This window comes from Scatophagus argus, chromosome 20, assembly GCF_020382885.2.
Source record: "Scatophagus argus isolate fScaArg1 chromosome 20, fScaArg1.pri, whole genome shotgun sequence".
Taxonomy (NCBI): domain Eukaryota; kingdom Metazoa; phylum Chordata; class Actinopteri; family Scatophagidae; genus Scatophagus; species Scatophagus argus.
The window spans coordinates 15753331-15774115 of NC_058512.1; the positions used below are offsets into that span (position 1 = coordinate 15753331).

At 41.7% G+C, this 20785-nt stretch overlaps 1 protein-coding gene across 5 annotated transcripts; it reads right to left on the bottom strand.

Moving 5' to 3' along the window:
• Positions 1-43: 43 nt before the first annotated feature.
• Positions 44-20131, bottom strand: akna (AT-hook transcription factor). 5 transcript variants are annotated; one of them, XR_006841830.1, is made up of 25 exons: positions 19999-20131; positions 19559-19679; positions 14117-14744; positions 12399-13206; positions 11962-12265; positions 10778-10852; positions 8988-9144; positions 8645-8745; positions 8472-8531; positions 8258-8376; positions 7978-8149; positions 7065-7228; positions 6691-6855; positions 6162-6408; positions 5428-5534; positions 5017-5279; positions 4707-4857; positions 3984-4136; positions 3743-3864; positions 3285-3407; positions 2925-3041; positions 2639-2728; positions 2235-2379; positions 1136-1483; positions 44-89 (listed from the first exon to the last, which is right to left on the bottom strand). XR_006841830.1 is itself a non-coding variant. In XM_046374751.1 (24 exons), the coding sequence occupies exons 3-24, from the start codon at positions 14481-14483 to the stop codon at positions 1231-1233; spliced, it is 4230 nt and encodes a 1409-aa protein (XP_046230707.1). In that variant the 5' UTR covers positions 14484-14744; positions 19559-19679; positions 19999-20131; the 3' UTR covers positions 1084-1230. The 5 variants fall into 5 exon arrangements, 4 of the variants coding, with proteins under 4 accessions (XP_046230707.1, XP_046230704.1, XP_046230705.1 ...); XM_046374751.1 differs by lacking the exon at positions 44-89 and having other exon boundaries at positions 1084-1450; XM_046374748.1 differs by lacking the exon at positions 44-89 and having other exon boundaries at positions 1084-1483.
• Positions 20132-20785: the final 654 nt, after the last annotated feature.

Here is a 20785-nt window from a genome sequence, read left to right on the forward strand (position 1 = left end):
TTCTTGAAAAAAAATAAAAAATCTAAAGTACAGTGACACCAAATGCTCATTTCCAACTTTATTTGGCTCCTTAGGGTAAAAGAGATTCTCTGCAAAATATAAATTAAAAAAGAGTCTGAGAAATTGTGGTATAAAAGTAAAAAGGAATAGAGGTTTTAAAAAAACATCCACAGTTCTATGGTAAGTTCTGACCAAATATAAAGCAAAGTTTCTCTGTAACAGTCATATTGTTCTGTCTGTTTGCCGTTCCTGCCTGTGTATTGAGGTACAGGCCTGTTAAAGGCCTTTGGTGTGTGAATGTGTGCTCCACATAAAGCTGGTCAGTTACAGTAGACTTACTTTTCTCACTCATACAGTTACCTTTACAAGCCTACAGTCTAAAATGTGCAGCCTATGCAAAGTGACCGACAACACAGAAGTAGACTAATGCTGAGGGTGTTCACCATCTCAGGTACTCGATGGCCACACAACTCTTCGTTAAATTTTCAAGATAAATTGTGTTGTTGACCATTTATAAAATATATAGACAGCGGTCTTCTGTATGACCGTCCGGAACTGACTCAATCTCAACAGGTGAAATGAGCGAGTGCATTTGATTCACAGTGCAGCGTGCTACATGGATCAACAAAAAAAAAACTGTTTATATGGCAACTAAAATAACACTGAAACCCTGAACCTATTTTTAGACTTGTATAAACTAGAAAGGATAAAAGCAAACACGTTAGCATAATCAATAAACACAGTCACGTGATTAATAAATATCTCAAAATATCTCCTATGACATATGTCAATGTGAAGCTGTTGTCTATGGTCCTGTCTATGACAACAGCTTCACATGTACAATGAAGAACAACGTACTGTCTTCACTTTATCCGTCTGAAAATCAATATGATCAACAACATTTTTATCACACTGATCTACAGTACTAAATGATCTTAGAAAGCAGGTCATTCCAATGTATGCCAGCATATCTTTTGAAATATTATTATGCCTGTTAAGAAACAAATTCATGTTTGGCCTGAGCTGAGATTTTAATGTTGCCATAAAATTATAACATTACAATTTAAAAAAAAAAAGCAAACAGAGGAACAAAAGAATGAGTTCACTTTTTTGTTTCACTTGGTCCTGTACTCACTTCTTTTCAGCTGCCGGCGATGCTGACAGCCTCATCGTGCAGCCGAAGTGATGCTGGTGTTAAGGTAATGTTGCAGTTCATGGGGTGAGTACAGACTAATAGCTGCAGGAGTGAGTCAGCAGCTCCTGGTAGTGCAGGCCACTAGCCAGAGAGCAAGCCATGTGCCCGGAGGTGAGTTTCATGTGGCGAGCCGCCCTGATGGCTCTGTTTAAAGAGCTGTCCAAAGAGCGCTGCTTGTCGGCAGACCGGGAGCGTCTTGTCCTGCCACTCGCCTCCCCTCGACCTCTGACCCCTGACGATGAGCCAGCGCTGTTGCTAGGAGACACGAAGAGGGACGGTGAGTACAACCTGAAGAGAAGGTAAAGTTGATATGAAAAAAAATGAGTATGACAGTTCGAGTGAAACTTGAGCTATGTTTTATTTTTTTTGTAGTTTTGAAGCTTGTATATAAACACAAAAATTCAAGTTTGTACAGTGACTATGTATGCTAACTTCACAAAGATAAAGAGTTGTTTTTTATCAAAAGACCCTCACAAGCTGCTTCACCAACTGGAATTTATTTGATGTTTTGCAGCTTTGAGGAACTCCTGTATTTCCTTGGTGCACTGATGGACAGTCGTGTCCTCCCACAGAATTAGTATGTATACTGACATGCTCCATTTTTTTCTCCACTATGTTTGTGATATGCGCTCTAGCAGAGACTCTGAGTGTTTGCTGACTGGAGCTGACTTTTTACCAAAAGTGTTAAGGCTCTCTTTCATTCACTTGTAACAATAAGCATCTGTTTTTTGTTTTTCATATTGGATGTTTAACCAGTCAAGAATTAAGTCGGTTTGGTTGATGTCTGCCATACTAACATATTTCCTGTTAATGCAACTTATTTTTTGTACCCTAACTGCAAAAGTAAGTGACCCCTTGTGTGTAGTAGATGCATACATACATGCTGCATAAACTAGTATGTAGCACTTGTTTGCAAATCATCACTTCGTGACTGAGCCAGCGCAAAAAATGTCATTAAGACTGGAGGTGAGACCAGTGGATGAAAGGAACCTTCTGAGCTCATCATCGTGTGTCTGGTGTATGAGGGCAGGTCACTTACAGGAAAGGTGGTGGACACACTGGCATGCACTGCAGCAGTGCAGGTGGATCTGCAGCCGCATAGAGTCTGCTCCTCGCCGCTCCATCAGGGGACTCAGCTGGTTGGCGGTTTGAGTGTGTGGAGGAGTGTGAGACTCTGCGACAGTCTGTAAATCACAGAGCAGGTCAGGAGCTCCATTAACACTTCGGATAATTAAACTCATTTCATTTACTGCAGACTGAACTGTTTCACGTGACAGTGACTGTTCGGAACTTGCGCTGCTGAAGCTGAATGACGAGCTGCCAGATTTTGACAAGTCATGGGTTGCATCATTAATCATACACAGAGCAAAGGCCTGGAGCTTAAACAGATAACCTCTACTGTATCAGTAAGCACTGAAACCTTTTGATCACATGGTCTCTCACCTGGTTCAGTGCTTCTGTACGGTTCAGGGCATCCACAGAGAGGACAGCGATGACAGGAGTGAGTCAGCTCTCTGTGGCCACCAGCTGGTCCTGACAGCAAAAAACAAACAGAAGCAGGAGTGAAGGAGGCTGAACAATAATGCCAGCAGAATAAAACTGGTGTTAAATGAATTAAAAACGAAAGTGGATTTTGGCCACTTTGTCTAAACCCAAAATTAGTCCTAACATTTGTACACGGAAAGACCAAAGACAAATTTCACGCTCAGGACAAAAGAAGCCTTCTTACGTTCCGGTCGCCCTTGGTGACGTGACAAACACTGAGGACACAGAGGCACCTGACGGCTTCTGCTGTCAGGTTCATCTGCTGTATCACACGCTTGTGGAGACTCACCACTACGCTGCCCTGTGGGGCACACACAAACACAAACACACTCACCAGAGGGGTGGACACAGACTGTTCTCTCAGGTTTCATACTGCAGTAGTGTGTGTTTAACACAGCCATGTATTATTGCAAGCATTTAGCAGAGCTTAGACAACCACTTGCTATTACTGCGGTCTCTGTTCATTTGGTGCTATATCATGTTGTATTTCTGTTCAGAAGTGCATCGACAAGACACTAGTTTGTACTCGGATGGGCGTTCTTACTGGGGTGTGTTCTGCTGTGGACAGTGTTAGAGTGTGGACAGCCGTCTGGTGCTGCAGCGGATGTTTGAGTAAATCTGGACACCTGAGGCTGAGGCTGAGGCGTAGAGGGCTCTGGAGCTGTCACTGAAAACAAAAACATGACAAGCTTTCAATGATATGATATGTTGTCCAAATCTCATGCTTTCTTGCCATCATTGTGCTTGCTTACGTGTCTATAGGTAGTCTATGTACAAGCCAGAGAGGACATATTTAATTTATATTGTTATAGAGATTTTCAGGGTGCTTGTGTGTTATTCTTATTGGATAGTGTAATGTATTACAACTTAGACTATTATATGTCTCTTAATTAATTGTTTATTCACATTGTCCTTCACTGGAGGAAATAATCTACAAATACACAAGATCTTTCAAGAAAAGCTCAGAGTTAAGGGCTCAAGAGTAAATTCAGATCAGCTTACAGAGGTTGGCTTGTGGTTTTTGTCTGTGAGCAGAAGGTGGTTTCTTCAAGGTCGTTCGTCTCGGTGTAGACTCGTCAACATCTCTTCTTCCCCTGCTGTCATTGCTCCATCGCTCCCCAGATCTAAGCAATGGGAGAAAACCAATTAAAGAACAAGCCAATGCGAAAATGTAGATGACTAATTAGCTTAGTCCTGCTCTGTATTGCTACAGAACGTGGACACCCAGAAGATAAAAACCAACCTGATGCAAGGTGTAGAGGAGCTGGGCTGAGTGCAGTTCTCCTGAGCTGAAGGAGTTGCTCTCACAGAACTTGGATGCTCCTTATTTCTAAAATAGCTTTCAATCTTCTCCTTCAATCTGGTCACCTCAGCCTGCAATGTCTGTACTGCGTCACTAGAAAAGGACACACACACACACACACACACACACAGACAGATAAAGATGCTTAAAAATAAAATCACATGAAACAATCCAGTTGGAGGCCATGTTTGCATTTAGTATGAATGTTTTCTTTTTCACCACCACACGTATCCGATGTGAGCACTCACGTGCTGCACTATACTATTCAAATGACCGAATTGCCGAGTGACTATGCAAGTGTAAGTTCAGATGTGCATGCACACACTGTTTGAAAAGGGTCATGCAACACCACACCATGTAAGGAAACAATACCTCCTAATATGCAACCACTTTCAATAGCAGCCGACTCTGCAATAAAATGCCTAAAAGGATATGATGACAGAAACATTAAGGATAGTTCAGCATTTCATGAGATGTGTGACTTTCTGCTGCAGGATACACTGTAGAGAAATTAACAAGTCCATTTCAAAGAAATATCTGATGATATCATTGTCATCCAGCAGATATAATATTTATGTTTCCATTCAGCACTCTCTGCAGGGAGACATAAAGCTGGACTTGTTTACACAGCTATCAGCATTGCTGCTGCTGCTACACACTCACTTAGGACTGGCCACCTGACTTGAGCTCAGTGCTCGGACAGAATCGCCTCTGTGATGTCGGGCAGTGGGGGAGGAGCTTAGACTGGAGCTGCTGAAGGAACTGATAGATTCTGTGTAGCGGCCATTCTGTCTGTCTTCTGATACAGTGTGAGCTGCAGAGACACATTGAGAGAAAGAACCCACGCGTAAGGGTAATAATATAACACCTGAATAATATTTTATAAATTAAATATAGATAAAAATTATGTTTCACGTAACTCCAGCATGTTTTAAAAACAACTCGGGTGAAGGACAGAACATGGCAGACTCACTGCTGACACTCTCCAGTCCAAAGTCACTGGTCCCACTGTCAGCCCTGCCTTGTTCTGTCTGACTGACCCAGCGTTGTGGAGAGCTGGATAGGGTGCATCTCCTCTGCCCCTGTCTGCTTCTCCGTGGCTGGTCAAGGCTGAGCCTGGAGCCTCTGGTGGGTTCTGCAGCCGGACAGCAGTGTGATGGCGAACAGGCAGGAGATGGTGCTGAGGTAAGGCCTGTCTGAGGCTGCCTTGGCTTCCCCTCCTCAGGCACTGAAACACTGCAGCAACATGGAAGAATATTCAAACATATTAAGACAGATCAGAAATGCTGAGTGTGTGTGTGTAATGGTGGTGTGGGATGGCACATAAAATTCATGGTGCAGTACATCTGTGTAGAGGCACAGAAGCAGCAATGGGCTTCCTCACCTCTCTGAGGCCCTCTGGTGGAGAGGACTGGGAGCTGCTGCAGGAGTCAGACGGCTGCTCTCTGAACCCACAAACCCACTGTCTGTCTCCGGAGAGATGATCCCATCCTGGTCAACACAACGCACAACAAAGACAGTACAACATTTATCCATGATGCAGCACTGTTTGTCATACTAGACAACTTGCTTTGTGGTTTCAACACAACAGACCTTTTAATACAAATAAATAATTAAATATCATTCACTGGTAAGATTTTCTTTAATTTGTTGGTTGTTTGATTTATAAAAGCAATAACAAATAAAGGCTGATGCACTACTTTCAAGAAGGAATTGCTGAGCATGTATCAGTGCTGTTTGGGCAGTCAAATAAATTTATGCAAGTGTGTGTGTGCTAGTATGTCTAAAGTTTTAAACATCATTTGGAGCACAGTGTTTTGGCTTACTATCTTAATACACAATAATATTGTTTGGTGTAATCAAATTAACTAAAATAATCAAATGTAACAAGGACCAACAATGAATTTCATTTTCCTTACATGTCAACACTCTCTTAGCTCAAAACATGCAAGACTGCAAATGCATCATTATTTGTGATGTTGTTATTTTACAAAAGTAAAACCTTCTGAGGCATACACTCTGCATATGGTCACATGTTGTTAAGGTAACCTTAATGGTAATCATGTCACACATGTAAATGGAATCGATGAGGAGTGTTACTTCCCAACATAAACTGACCTGAGAAAGCACTCTGCTGCGCCCACTTTGGACTTTGGAGTTCCTCCTCTCCAGTGCAGTGACGTCTCCCAGGCTGCTCAGACTGCTGCTGCAGGACTTTCCCACCTTGAACCTCCTCCTGCTGCTACTGGGAGGATCAGTGGGAAGTGTGGTGGACTTACTGGAGGCCCTGTGCGAAGGAGGACTGGACCTGCTGGTCTGCTGTTTGCTGGTGCGGAGAGGAGGGGAATCCTCATGGTCTGATTTCCTGTCAGCAGGAAAGTACATTGACTGAGAAGCTCAAGATATTAGCTTCCCCTTTAAAATAGCATGTGTGTGTTTTTCGTGCGTCTAATTTCTTATTTTATTAAAAAGATGGCTGCTGTAGCAGTATTAATTTACCATTAAAGATATAAACAATTAGATTCAAACAGGGAAGTACATATTATATATACACACTGACCCCTCAGAACAGCACAGCACAGGAACAAATATTACTGTGCTGATGATTTAGCTACAGCTCATTTTGTTTGCTCCTCTGAAGACTAACCTCTGCGGGACACTCTTCTGGACTTCCTGGTTTCCACCTCTCTGACTCTGTCTCGTTGTCTCCTCTTCCCCAGGCTGCACATCAATTCTTAAGGCAGCAGGAAGGGGAGCTCCATCTCTCTGACTATGAACTAAAAGTTTGGGAAGCTCCTTGAAGCTTTGGTAGCTAAACAGAAGGAAGAAGAACATTCGGGCTGAAATAATATATGCTCAGGCTGCAGGCCGAGCATCTGACAATAAGTAGAAGAATCAAATGAATTTTGCGCGAGAACAGCTCCCAACATGCATAAACATCCTTTCACTGCAGCAATGCTGGTAGACGGTCACTGTTCACATTTTCAAAGGAACCATTTAAACACAAACATCACCACTCACTGATCTGTTGGTGTGGCAAAGTCTAGGTCAGCACATCTGTGTTTGCCATTCAGAGTTCTGAGGTAGAGTGTTTCTTCATCCTCCATGGCTTCATAACTCTCTTCACTGGCTGGGCTCACCTCCGCTACAACTCCTGGCTCAACCGGTAAAGGTACAGGAGGGTCCTGAAAAGAGGTGAAGTGAGATAACTATGGCAGCATTTACATCCTGTCATTTCACGTTGAAGTGCACTGAACGTCAAATTCAACCTGAAGACTGTGTGAGTGTATGTGTGAACGGCTGTGATATGGCAAGACAGGAAGTGCTGTACGGGGAGGCCAGCACTCCGCATGGCAGCTGCTGTTGCAAAGCGCTCTGAGGAGTCAGTGGACTAGAGTTGCATTTTTAATGATCAGACAACAACTGCAACAAAAACAGCAAAAAAACCATAACAAAAACGGAAATAACACAAATGAGGACTGACCTGCACTTATACAAGAACAAAGATTAATTATTACATCTTTTTAAAATCAACACAAGTACCAGCGTAAGGGCCACAACTAACAAATCTTTTCATTATTGATTATTTTGTCAATATCATCATTTCATTGTTTGATCTACAAAATATGAAGAGAAAGCAAAGCATTTCTCAAGTGAGAGGTCTTCAGATGTCATCAAATCAACTGTTTTTCTCAACCAACAAAAACCTCCAAGCCAAAGACAGTTAGTTTACGAGTCATTTGAGAAGCTGGAACCAGCAAATGTTTGACAATTTTGTCGTTGAATGATTCAAATGTTTGAAGACTGGATTAAACAAAAAGTGGCTTCCACTACATCTACTACTCATCTCGATTCCTATCAAGAGTTTGACAAAGGTTTTCTGTGCAGTTCAAGGACAGAGTGTATTAATATAGACAGAGCTGTTTGATGGTACCTGTGGGTGAGTCAGGGATTCTCCCCCCTCACACGGGACAGATGGAGGAGTGGGGTGAGGAGGTGCAGAGGGAGGAGCCTCACAGGTGGCCTGCTCGTGTGTCATCTGCTCCACCTGCTCCTTCAGCTCGTCCATAAGGAGCCCACACTGAAAGATCAGCCCCTCCAGCTCCCTGACACATACACAACCGAACATGATAACAACAGCAGAAAGTGCATGTGAAGTAAAGAATATTTTGAGTCTTTAGTCCTTTACCCTGAATGGTAAGGGTTACGCTTACCGTTCAGGGTCAAAGTGGCCGATTTCTGCCCCTCGCTGAAGCAAGAGTTTGTGCTCATCCCTGGCTAACAGGTAGCCCCTTTCTAAAGACTCGAGCCCTTCAGCAAGCTGGGAGAGACCCTGAAGAAGAAGAAGGAGAGTGTTGGTTCATTCATTTGGATATGAGGTGACACTATAGTAATTTTACAACATAAATCATGACTTGCTGTTCTTACCTTCACCTGGTCAAAACGTCTGAGTTTCCCGTTCTTTTGAAGCTCCTCAAAGTTCTGCAGCTGAATGAAGAACACCAAAACCGTTACCTCTGATGACTTTCCTGAGTCACATCATCCAGTAAATATGTAATGATTTCCATCCCAGCTGATAGTTTTAATATATGCTGCTTTACCTGCTGGAGGAACTTGTCGGCCTGATTGTAGAGAATCTTGGCGGGCTGCTGTCCCTCGTGAGGGTCTGGGCTTCTTGTGGACGGACCTGCAGATGAACTTCCTGCTCATTTGACAGGCGGGTACAAAGACCAGGACAGTTATGTGATACAACTTGTACAAAATGATGCAACATTAGCAGCAGCTGATCATAAGTCAAGTGTATGTGCAGACTGATGAATATTTTAATCACAATAATTTAATCATAGAGGAATAAATGAGGAGAGCAGTGCGACTAAGACGGCCAAAGGAAAACCAATTTGAATTTGGCAACAAGGTGGTAAATGCTGAACAGGATGGACATACTCTGATTAGCGCTGAGTCCATCTGGATGACATGAGGCTGAGCTGATCTCTACTCTCTGAGCCTGAGGAAAATCCAGCGTCATGAGCCTGGAGGCCTCCTGGTTCAGTCCTGACTGCACCATGTGGCTGGGTTTCGCAGGGTCAGAGTACAGGTTCACCTTGTGGAGAGATGAATAATTAGGAAAACGCATGAACATATCATGAGTTGTATCATCCATTATCTCCTGCTTACATTAAAATTCAGTCTGCTCATATACTGGTACAAATTTTTCCTTTCCACAAGAACAGTGACAGTAGTCTTTGGTTAATTCTAATGGCTACCTTATTGTAGAAATAACTGTTTAGACCAAGTGCAGCACTTTGGCTCTGGTGACCAGGGTACATTATATAACATGTTAAAAACAAGATGGTCAGATTCAGTTGGATTTGGTCGACATAAAGAAAACAAACATTTCCATCTGTTCTACAACCTAAGTGTTTGTGAAGCAGCAAATTTTGAATCAGCAAACAGATCATTTCAGAGAAGAAAAGACCAACAAACGTCTACACACACACTGTGTGTTCACCCTTCCCTTCTCTGTCAACACACTTACGCAATTAATGAAAATGAATGGATGCTCCACCATGATAAGCCCTCTCAGCAGTAAATTATAATGACCTAAAACTGACCTCAACAGTCCCTATAAAGCACACACGCATACACACACAGAAGGTAAAAAATTCACTGAAGCTCGTTAAAGGTCGCTTTTGTTTTGTTGCCTACTATTTCTTTAAGGTTGTTTCGCGTTTATTACAATCAAGACACCGAAAAAAAAGGGTCAGAAAGAATGAGAAAACTAAACTAAGGGAATAAATCAGACTAGAACCCAACGCTTCTCTGAAATTGAATGCTGCTAGAATTAATTTCAGAAGAGAAAGGATAAAATATTTTGAGCTTGTAATAAGATGATGATGCTACCTGCTGTAACGAAAAGCACTGTCACAATTCAGTGTAAAGACACTCCTCCCAGCCTGCCAGTGTGATGGTTTTACGTGTGTGTGTGTGTGTGTGTGTGTGTGTGTATGAGGGGGGAAGAGAGACAGATGGCGGTTCAGTGTTGTGGTGAAGTTGATGGAAGAGAGGCAGGAAGCTCAGTAAGCAGATGTAATTGTTGCTAATTGTGAAGGTGCTCCAACAGAAAGAGTATAATAAAGAGTAAAGAGTAAAGAGTAAAGAGTAAAATAATTCTTAAAAAGGAGCTACTTCATAACACTTCAACACTCCTGCGTCCACACCTTCCTCATTTCTTTCCAAACCCACTTTGCTGAGATTTCGAATCATTTAATCATCTAACCTCACATACTGCTCTCTCTGTGCAATAATGAAAGACATGCAAATGCTTTGCTTCACAAGTCCAGAAACTTTATACAGAAATTTAAGAAAAACTGTGTAAAATCCCTCAGAAATATCAGAGATGAAATAGCTGATCAAACTCGCATTCTGGACACTTTGGGTTGACATAATTCTTAGTATTAAGTTCTATTTTCAAAATAACAGTGCTTTTACTACTTTAGTTAACAGAAGCCAAATCACTGCATAAGTGCCGTCTGTGTTTTGAAAACTGACTGTGTAATTTCATCATAATTTTTGACAATATAATCTGTCCATCATTTTGAAGCCTTCTCACAAGTTGCAGGAGTTATAGCGTCGTAAAATTGAGATAAATCTGTACACCACTCTTTCCTAAATCCTGGCCCTACTGCACACCAGTCAGCTGTGATGAATTACACACTGATTTCTAGATTAATTACCTTGGCTTCCAGACGCAGACGATCAATGGTGTTCTCTGCTTCAGCATACTTAGTCAGCAGTGTGTTGTAGTCCTCCTGCAGCAAGAAGAGAGGGTGAGGAAATAAGAAAGTCCGATGAAAGGAAGAGAGGAAAAAAAGAGGCATGTGTGGCAAGGAAAAGGATAACAATGAGAAAGAAAGGATAGAGATCAAAGTTGGACTTAAAAAAATTAGGAGCAGAAAAGATCAAAACTAAGCGTACAACCTGAAGCTATTTGGGCCCCTTATTTCCAGGGAATTAAAATCTTAACACTATACGAAACAATGATATTTCAGTAAATAGTTTGCACCTAACTTTATAGAAACTTTTTCTACCTTAGTACAGAACCACAGCGAAAGAGTACAACCATTTAGAAATTGAAAAACTGATGCTGGAATGCCCTCTTTACTGGTCCCACCTGCTTCCTCAAAAAAAAAAAAAAAAAGAAAGAAAGAAAAGAAAAGAAAAATAAACAAACATTGAGAGGCTTCAACCCATTAAAAACTCTACAGCTGTTAACCTGAACCAAGAGGAGAGAGCACATTAGTCCTGTTTGAGCTGGCCTACATTGGCTTCCTGTAACATTTAGCATTGATTTGAAGGTTCTCCTTATACAAAGCCCTTAATGGGCTATTGTTAAGGTACATTCTAACTCTGTTGTTGCGTATTTGCCTTCAAGAACATCATGATCGCGTGCAGCGGGTTTATTGGAGGTTTCCAGCAAAATCCAAAAGAAAACGGGGGATGCAACTTTTGTCGTAACATAGTACCTAAAGATATCAGGGAAGCCAACTCACTGAATATTTTAAAAGAAAGCTAAACACTTGTGTCTTCAATTTAGCCTTCAATTATCTAAGACCTTCCTGACACAGTCCTGAAAACTCTTTCGTGTCTTTTTTGAGACACAAATTACTATTATTTTAAGAAAATAAAAATTTTGGGAACATGTGAAAAAGTCTTCAAGTGCCATTGAGCTGTTCAATTTTCTACAAAGCATACCATTAAGCCTTGACAGCTTCTAAGCCCTAATACACTAGTCCAGTGTTGTTCAGACTACATCCACAATTTTGAAAATACATTTACATGAGAAAGTGTGTTGACTTTCTTTCTTTATCCATTCTTCAGACTATGTTGGAAAATTCCTTACTGCAGGTGTGCTCTCTACCTGTAGCTGTTCGAGCAGCGTGGTGGCCTGTCTGCGACACCTGAAGTCCCGAGGCACAGTGAAGTCTGGGGCACCGGCTGCCGGTCCGTCAGAGTCTGATGGGGCAGAAGGTCCATCAGGCATGTTCAGTAGCACTTCTTTGACAATGTCAGCAGGGGATTTAAACACCAAGGGGGGCTCAGGTGACAGGGACTCTCTTGTAGAAGAGCGCTTGCTCTTGGGGGGCTTGTAACCGCTTTTGGGGATACGGACTCTGGGCTCCACCTTGGAGAAGTCCGGTGTGCGGTAACTCAGAGTTCGTTTTCTGAAAATACAATTACCCTCACGGTTAGCGGTTGTTAGGAGAAAAACTACAATCATGACGTCCCAAAAATTGGAGAGAAAAAAAAAAAGCATGGACAAATGAAGAAGCTACAACATAAGTGGACGTGGCTCACCTGGATTCATCCACTGCAGCTGCATTACTCTTGGTCCTGGGTGTCTTCAGCACTCTGTCGGAACTTGTGGTCTGATGTTTGCATTTTAAGTCCACCCCAACTATGCTGAGGGAACGAGACGAACATGCATCTTCAGGAGAGAGGTGCCTCATCTTCCTTGCTGAGGGAGTGGGCTGTTTATGATGCTTATTTGACTTCTGCCATCCCTCTGAACGTCCATTATTTAGTCCATTGTAATGATTTGACACGACTTCTTCAGAAAACATAGCTGCTGGCTGAGGAGAAGCCCTAATCTCTATCTCGGGACAACGAGGACTGGATCTTAGGTTTAAGTGGATCATTTGTGATTCTGAAAGACTTTCTGTGAAGCTCATCTCTGGTAAAGTTTCAGCTTCAATCCACGGAGCAGCAGCTACTTCCTCAGGAGTGAAGTGGAGAAGGTGGGGGTGAGTGGGGGATGTGACAGGAGAGGCAGGCTGAGATACTGGGCAGTGATGACTGGAGACTCCAGCAGGTTCCATGGCTAGCAAATGAGCACTACAAGATGGTACAGAGCTCTTCAACCAAGTCTCTCCTTTGGAAATACAGCTCTTGCTCGAGCCATTTGTAGTTATAAGCTCTCTTGCTGTGCTACTGCGTTCAGTTTTATTTTTCTTCCTGTTACTCGTCTTCCCCGCTTCCCCTCCATCCTTTCCCTCCTCTGTCATGTCTAAGTATTTGTCCCTCCCAGGGAGGCATCCCATCCCTTGCTTCTCTTTGCTCTGCCTCACCTTCTCACCCGCTTTTCGGCTGCCAGTGAAGTTATCACCTGCGAAACATACAGAGAGATGGAGAAATGTTAAGTCAGAAACACAGTACAGACATAAATAGCCACCCACAGTGAAAGGTGAGAAGGAATACACGTCATCTTTTTTCAACAGGTGACTTTGGTGAAGAACCACAGAAGACACAAGTCATTATTCCTAGCAGAGTATTTTTACATGGCATAAACAATGTCTGAAGGGGAAAATATAACATATATAATTGTAGTACTATGATATTTTCTTTCACACGTGTTATATGACGTATTGACATTGCAGTGCTTTACCTGCACTGTCATTTGTAAATGCAACAAAATATTTGAAACACAACAAAAATAAAGTGCTTCATAATACAGAACTAAAGAAAATAATGTAGACTCACTTTAAAGGATTTTGGCTAAAACATTAAATAATTTGACAGAGATGACATCTGGAACTATTTTGATCATCAATTCATGCTCAAGTAATTTTTCAAGTAAAAATGACAAACAGTCCTGTCTTACAGCTTCTCAACTGTTGGGATTTGCTCCTTTTCCTTGTCTCATGTGGCAATAAACTGTATATCTGATTACTTATTGTGGAGTGCTAATCAATTGGACCTGATGATCAGCTTGGCTTTAGGAAAGTCTAATGGCCACTTTTCACCAATTTCTGGGATGTTAGAACAATTAGAACTTAACTTTCTAAATGAATTGTTCATTTAGAAAATGCTATAGGCAGAAATGATGGCAGACTGAATCTGTGGAGAAAATATAGTCCAACTTGTAAGAGACAATGTCCTTTTTACAAAAGGGCTGTGATGTAAAATATAAGTAATTTCCAGTTCATGAACTCAAACATGAAACAAATGAGTGGTATGGTCCTTTAAGTGCATTGATCCAGAAGAAATACTGCAGTAAAGGTTAAAGAAAGACTCACATGGTGGCAGTATTTCTACATCATCTCCTCGTGATTCAGTGTGGGACAGATGTTCACTCAGATCATAACTCAGTTGCTCAAGGGTATCTGCCTTCTCTGGGTTGAGGGATCTGCAGTACAGGTTTGAATTACACTCTGCATCTGTATCACCATAAGTTTCCACCAACTCCACATCCTCCAGCGCTTCTGACAGTCCGATGATGCCATTCTCATCCATCTGCATGAGAAAGTCATCATCTCTCTCTGCCTGTTCTTCATCGTCATCTTCCCACTCATCCTCAGATTCTACAGAGCTGGTGGGTGAGGTGCGGACCGGGGCAGGGGTCCAGAAAACAACCCCCGCCGTGGTGCTCTTTCTTGCCTCCATCAAACTTTCAGCCAGTTGTCGCCTCCGTCGGGGCTCAGTTCTGACCTCAGTTACCGTCTCAGCCAGGCACAGGAACCTCCTGCATCTTCTCTTGTTGATCGGGCTCTACAGTGAGGTCCACTTTCAAAGCCATGGCTGCAGAAGCTTACAGACCTGAGGTCATGTCGGTACACTGCTAACAGTCCAGGGGTGCAGCTAAGGAGGGATTCAGTGCTCAGTCTTCAGGCTTGAAAAAGAGGGGATCTTTTTTTGTTGCAGTTCCTGAAACACAGTGTAGCACCATACAATTAGTTTCTGTAGCATTTAAATAACAAAGCGATAGACAGATGTCTCTACAAAAATAAACTGAACAAGAAAAACAATATTCATCTGCAAGTAACTGAATTCATCTTTTATTCTTTTTCTGAAATGACTAGTTGAAGCTGAAAAATACAAAATACAAACACACAAATATAACTGGTTCCAGCTTTTCAAATGTGAATATTCTTCAGATTTCTTAGCCTTCCTGGACAGCAAAACTATCATATTTGGATCAATAAACGTAGAAGTTGCGGCCTTACGGCAAAACAAAACAAATCAAAGAAAGAATTGCCGCAGAATATATACTTTTATGCATTTTTATTTTTAAAAGTCAAAAATGACAGCAGCCCAGCAGTTAAGGACTGTGCTGCTCACAAACTAATGGAGCGATCTGCAGGCTGAAGCAGCCGTCAGTCTGTCTTTTTACTCACACACAGCTGTTCTCCCCTGTAAACAAACACCTACCCTCCATCACTTCTTAACTACGTCTCCCAGTGGCCACACTCCATTTCTCATAAACACTGTGTGTATCATTCTCCAACAGGAGGAACTGCGGCTGTGAGGAGTCCTAAGGGGGCAATAAATAGTATCGAATACTATCATGAGCAAAGGCAATCACTTCAAACAAAAAGTCAATGCCATGCATGGCAATAAAGCACAGAATATCAATTTAGTCATCTTGTAGTCGTAAAAAACAAAAATAATTCACAGAAAATCACTTTAGTTCTGTAATTTTTCGAGACAGGTTGAAGCCTGGCCTATTAAATTCACAACTGATTTTCATTTATGTCAGCTGTTCCCTTCATCCATTTAACTTCCATACCATTTACAGAAAAGTATGACGGTGAGCCCAGGTTTGAGCTCTGGTGGATGCATCGCAGCATCCATAATGAGAAAAGCGAATCTGACAGGCGTCAAGACAGAGCTGTGGATCAGATGGACTGCGTGGTCATATCCTGACATCATGCAGCACAAACCACTATGAGAACATTTAAGGATGACACTGTGCATTTGGAGTTGTTTGATTCATGCATTTAAATTTACTCTAGATATTATTATAAACAACAGAATGCACAATGGAGCTACCTACTAGAGCTCGTTTGGGATTACTGTTGCATAATGTTTTTCTTCTCTCTCTCTGTTATTTGATTTATTATGCACTTGGACGTGGTGCTGGTCTTGATGGTACTTTTGGCTGTCATCTTATGTGAGGTGCAGCACCTGAGGACTTGTTTCCAAGGTGACATGAACTCTCTGTTAGTTTACGCAACAGATAAGCATCAAATCTTGCAGCACTCAGCATTCACATTCTTTATTACATACAAGTACCTCACACACGTAACAGAGCTCAGATTGGACAAGATCTGCGCTTTTTTAGCACCTGCAACAAAACCTCTCTGACAAGCCATAACATACTGTGTCACACTGGCAGGACCTGAGCCCAGAAGTTACAACACTGAGAGCCATATAACCAAATTCTCAAACGCCATCAAAGACATCAATACACTGTATATACAGTATATTTCTGAGATGTGCACACACACTTCTCTGATGCAACATCACTTTGCTGTCGCTTGACAAAACATGCTACAGAGATCACGCATGAATGTGTTATTTAAATGGTATGCATTTATACTCTGCATTACATTATTTTGCTGTTTTGTTTTTGTTGTTTTTTGAAGCCACATCAGCAGCAAGAAATGACCACATACTGTGTCACGGACCTTTACAGGTGTTATTGCTACAGCAACTTGTTGTCAACATAATGCAAGGAAATTAGAATTTTAAGTAAGCAGAAAGTGAAAAACATTCTGTACCACAGTGCTCAGATTCTCATTAAGAAAAGCGGTCGGTTTGCTTCTTTCATCAGCATCCCAGATTACTGCAAGGAGATTATTAGTCTGGAGCTTTTTACAGAGAATAGCCAACACACGACCCTCACACGCACCGGTCAGGTTTATGTTTTTTGCACACAAATCCAGACTCAAACATGTGCATTCACAGATACTTGATTCTGACTGTGTTAGAAGCAAACACAAGGCTCAGTGTGTAGGACAGACAGACTCTTGCCGTGCTCCCTCCGCAACCCTTTCATACACAAATCAGCAGCGAGTCTCCACGTTGGCCGACAGGGTGAACTCGCCATGCATTTAAAGCAGAGCATGAGGAGTGAGAGCAGACAATGCAGAGATAAACAACTCGAAAGCTTGCTTTAGAAAGACAACAACTTCAGAATAGAGAGAGTTAGGCCAAAATGTGTCAATAATAGCACAAACAAGGGCTGCATTCTATTCAAATGCTATTCAAGAGCTTTTCATACTGTGATATGTCATAACGTCTGTGAAAAATTCCTGCTGCTTAAATGTCGATGCATCTGATTTTAACTACAATAAAACATTTAAAAATATGGGGGGGGGGGATTTGCAGAAATTCTAATAATAATACAAATGTACTGTTACTTCAGTGTGACTTTGAAAGCACGACATTTCAGTATTTATGTTTTGTGGTACCACCCGACTTCTGCACATTTCAGTTTGGGTGGTACCGTGTTTGTCTCAGACATGTAGGCTGTTTATAGAGTGTGGCCAACAGTCACTAGATTTAGAGCAGATGCAGAAATAACAGACAGCAACAAACTTCTAGTGAAATCCAAGCTACTTCCAAATTCAGTAACTGCCTCGGTTTACCATAATTGTTGGATTTCTGAGTTTGTCTTGCTAAGAATGCAGCAGAGAAACAACTCACCTGTTGCTCTGTTCGGGCTCCTTGTTTATTCCTGGGGGAACTAAGGATTTATCTCAGCTGCCAGATGGGGGGGGAATTAAGCTGCTTTAAAGCCCTTACAGGGGGCTTCACCGAATGGAAACAGACAATGATCATCAGTATACAGCCCGGATAGGAGGCGAGCTCAGCTCCGTGTAGACAGACAGACAGACACTAGCAGGGCAGTAATCACCTGACAGGCAGGCAAGCTAAGGCTGCATCCAGGATGGACAGGTGGGGTGGAGGTGCAGGAGCGAGAGAGAGAGACAGATACAGATAGATAGAGAGAGAGAGAGAGAGAGAGAGAGAGAGAGGCCAGGCTCTATTGTCATTCCCAATCCAACCAAAGCTGTCACAAAACCAGTCAGCCTGGCCAACATGGGCACTACATAGATATTCATGGGGTGACACCAGTTGAATTTTGAGCACACTGAATAGAAGTGTAGCTGGAGCTACAGTGAGCTGTTTAGGATGGCCTAGAGACTAAGATATGACAGCTAATCTGCTTAGGAGGCTCAGAGAGCTGAGGACACATGATACACTGTGCAGAGGGGACTGGTGACTTAATCAAGCTGCACAATTATTTAAAGAAAAAAACAAACAACAAAAAAAAACTCCTGAAATGATCAGCTGAAAAAAAATGTTGATAATCAACTGATTTAAGATTTATTTATTAAGCAAAAATGTCAAACATCCAGCTTCTCAAATTCGAGAATTTGTTGTTTTTATAGACTGGAGACCAGTCCAGGGTGTACCCCGCCTCTCGCCCATAGTCAGCTGGGATAGGCTCCAGCTCCCCCGCGACCCTGACGGATGAGCGGTATAGAAAATGGATGGATGGATGGATGTTGTTTTTATATTTTGAAGGGGATTTCAAATATTTTCTAACATTTTAAAGACTAAATAATGACCTGATTACTCAAAAAGTAAAAAAAACCAATCCACATCGATCATGATTAGGTGCTAGTTGCAGTCCTGGTTTTAATAAATTAAAAATCTGAATGTTGCAGCTACTGTATTTTAACCATAAAAGTTGCTAATATATTATCAATTACAGGAGGCTGTATTTCTTTTGGAATTTCTAGTAGGCTGCGTCATCGAACTTGGACATCGAGAGACATATTTAACAAGATCTTTCACTTCACTGCAAATCTCATAAAAGGTTTCAAATTTCCATTGTTGTTGCTGCTACTGCAATATCCTATTTGTCAACATCGTACACTTCAAATACAATTTACTCAACAAGTATGAAATCTTGCTAAAACATCTGTCAAGAAACAACTGCTGCCATAAAAGAAAAACCTCTTCACGCTTACAGAACACAAACTTCAATCCTGCTCTATTAAAAACAGTAATATGTCAAGAGAGCAAAAAATGATCAAGCACTGAAAGTTGGTATTGCATTGCAGTCAGATCTCAGTTTGTTTTTTCTTTGATCAGATTTTTTCAGATGTTGTTGCTGCTGTTGCCAGTTACTTTAGCAGACAATTGCATATCCAACAGAGCTCTCATTGTATTGTACAAATCTGTGCAGCTGGTTGGAGTGGACTTTCTGTGCTGCTGTGTCTAGGTTACAAAAAAACTGCTTCCTGCACAGACCATGTGAAAATATATTCTTGGCCTGAGAGCCATGTGAAGAAACAAGAGTCTCTAACACTGAGGCCAAGAGTCTCTTTCTGATCTGCACTTTCAGGCAGGGATTAGAGGAGAAGCTACAGCAATAATACACTTTATTTAGAAAAGCACAGCACCAGTGTGGCCTCTTTTCAAACCAGTCCCATGTTTTGCAGACCCTTCAACCTCCAATTTCAACTCAAAAAAAACTTGAAGAAAGACTTGCTCAGCGACAACCAAGACTTAACCAAGTCCAACCAGTCAGGCTGGTGGGCTGGGAACACTGAGCAAAACAATACTTTTGCCTTTCTAAGGACCACGTACACAAAAAAACACCGCTGTGGAAAGAAAGCAACTTTAATAACACTTGTATCAACAGCAATGCATTGCACACTTACCTCATTATATAGTTGCATATATTTATTTGGTCGACCCAGCAAACAGGATTTACAAGACTGAAGAGATTTTCACTGGCAGACCTCACAGCAACAGGGGTCGGTTGCCTTGAAAACCGCAAAACTTAACACAGAAGACCCACCCCTGTGTCACCATGGCACACACACCACAACAAACCACCACCAGCAGTTAACAGATTACTGGGCTTTCCCCACAAGCCTCGACATTCGTTAAACCACGACATTTAGTAACTTATTAATCTTTCATGAACTGCGGAGTAACACTTAAAACAATGGCTGGTATGTGTAACGGTAAGCTAGCTAACAGTAAGTGCCAGTTTCAAAAGTTGGTTATCGTTAGAATCTATTATCCCAAACTTCGACATGGAAACAAACGTAAACAGCCCTCGTTCACAGGACTGTCAGATACGTAGTGTTTGTACCTTAATCCTGAAGGTGTTACATGAGTTAATTTCTTCCAAGGAAGGCGACATTTCTGATATAAACAGGCTAATTAACCAGTACTGGAGTGTGACACTGATTGTAGCTGGATGAGTAGTACCCGAGACAAAATAAAGTGCGAATTTCCGTTCCTGAGTTTAGCATTTCAGGCATTTTCTCCCCCCTTTTAAAAAAACGCCTACAAGTATTGTCTTCCCTTGACCGTAATGTAAGCCATTTTCAACATTGTTGTTAACATAAGCATCCAGTTAGTGAATTTTTTTTATTTAACTGTGCTGTTACCTATAAGGCAAATTTCAGGACAAAAATTTCCCACACGCTTCAAGCCAGAGAGTGAGTCGTGATTGGTTTAAGGCTGCTCAGGGGCGCAACTTATTGATGGTGAGTGCAACACTGGGTGGTTGCAGTTCAAAAAATAGACCACAAGAAGGCGCCATTTCCCCACTTTTCTTTATCATCCAACTCAAAGGACGATATCGTGCAACTTCTCGTCCCTTTATTCAGGGGCGACAAATTTAATTAGAATCTTATGACCAACAGGATTTCATGCCATTGTGCAGGGAGATTATGCAAAAAAATAGATGGTTTTTTTTTAATTCAAATAGTTTTCAAGTGTTTTGATTCTGACTTTTATCAAAAGTTCTACACTTTATTTTAAAATCATGCTTGAACACAGTTGCACAAAGTGTGGGAAAACTTGACGGGTTTTACCTTCTCAGAAGAGTGTAGGCTTTTATGACAGCAGATTAACTGCCACGGTTTAAGAAT

Coding starts and splice junctions, on each gene's coding strand:
- akna (XM_046374748.1), bottom strand. CDS start 14,483: ATGGAGGCAAGAAAGAGCACCACGGCGGGGGTTGTTTTCTGGACCCCT. Junction 12,266..12,398: donor GCTGCAGTGGATGAATCCAG/GTGAGCCACGTC, acceptor TTGTATTTTCAG/AAAACGAACTCTGAGTTACC. Junction 3,042..3,284: donor CCACAGCAGAACACACCCCA/GTAAGAACGCCC, acceptor TGTGCCCCACAG/GGCAGCGTAGTGGTGAGTCT.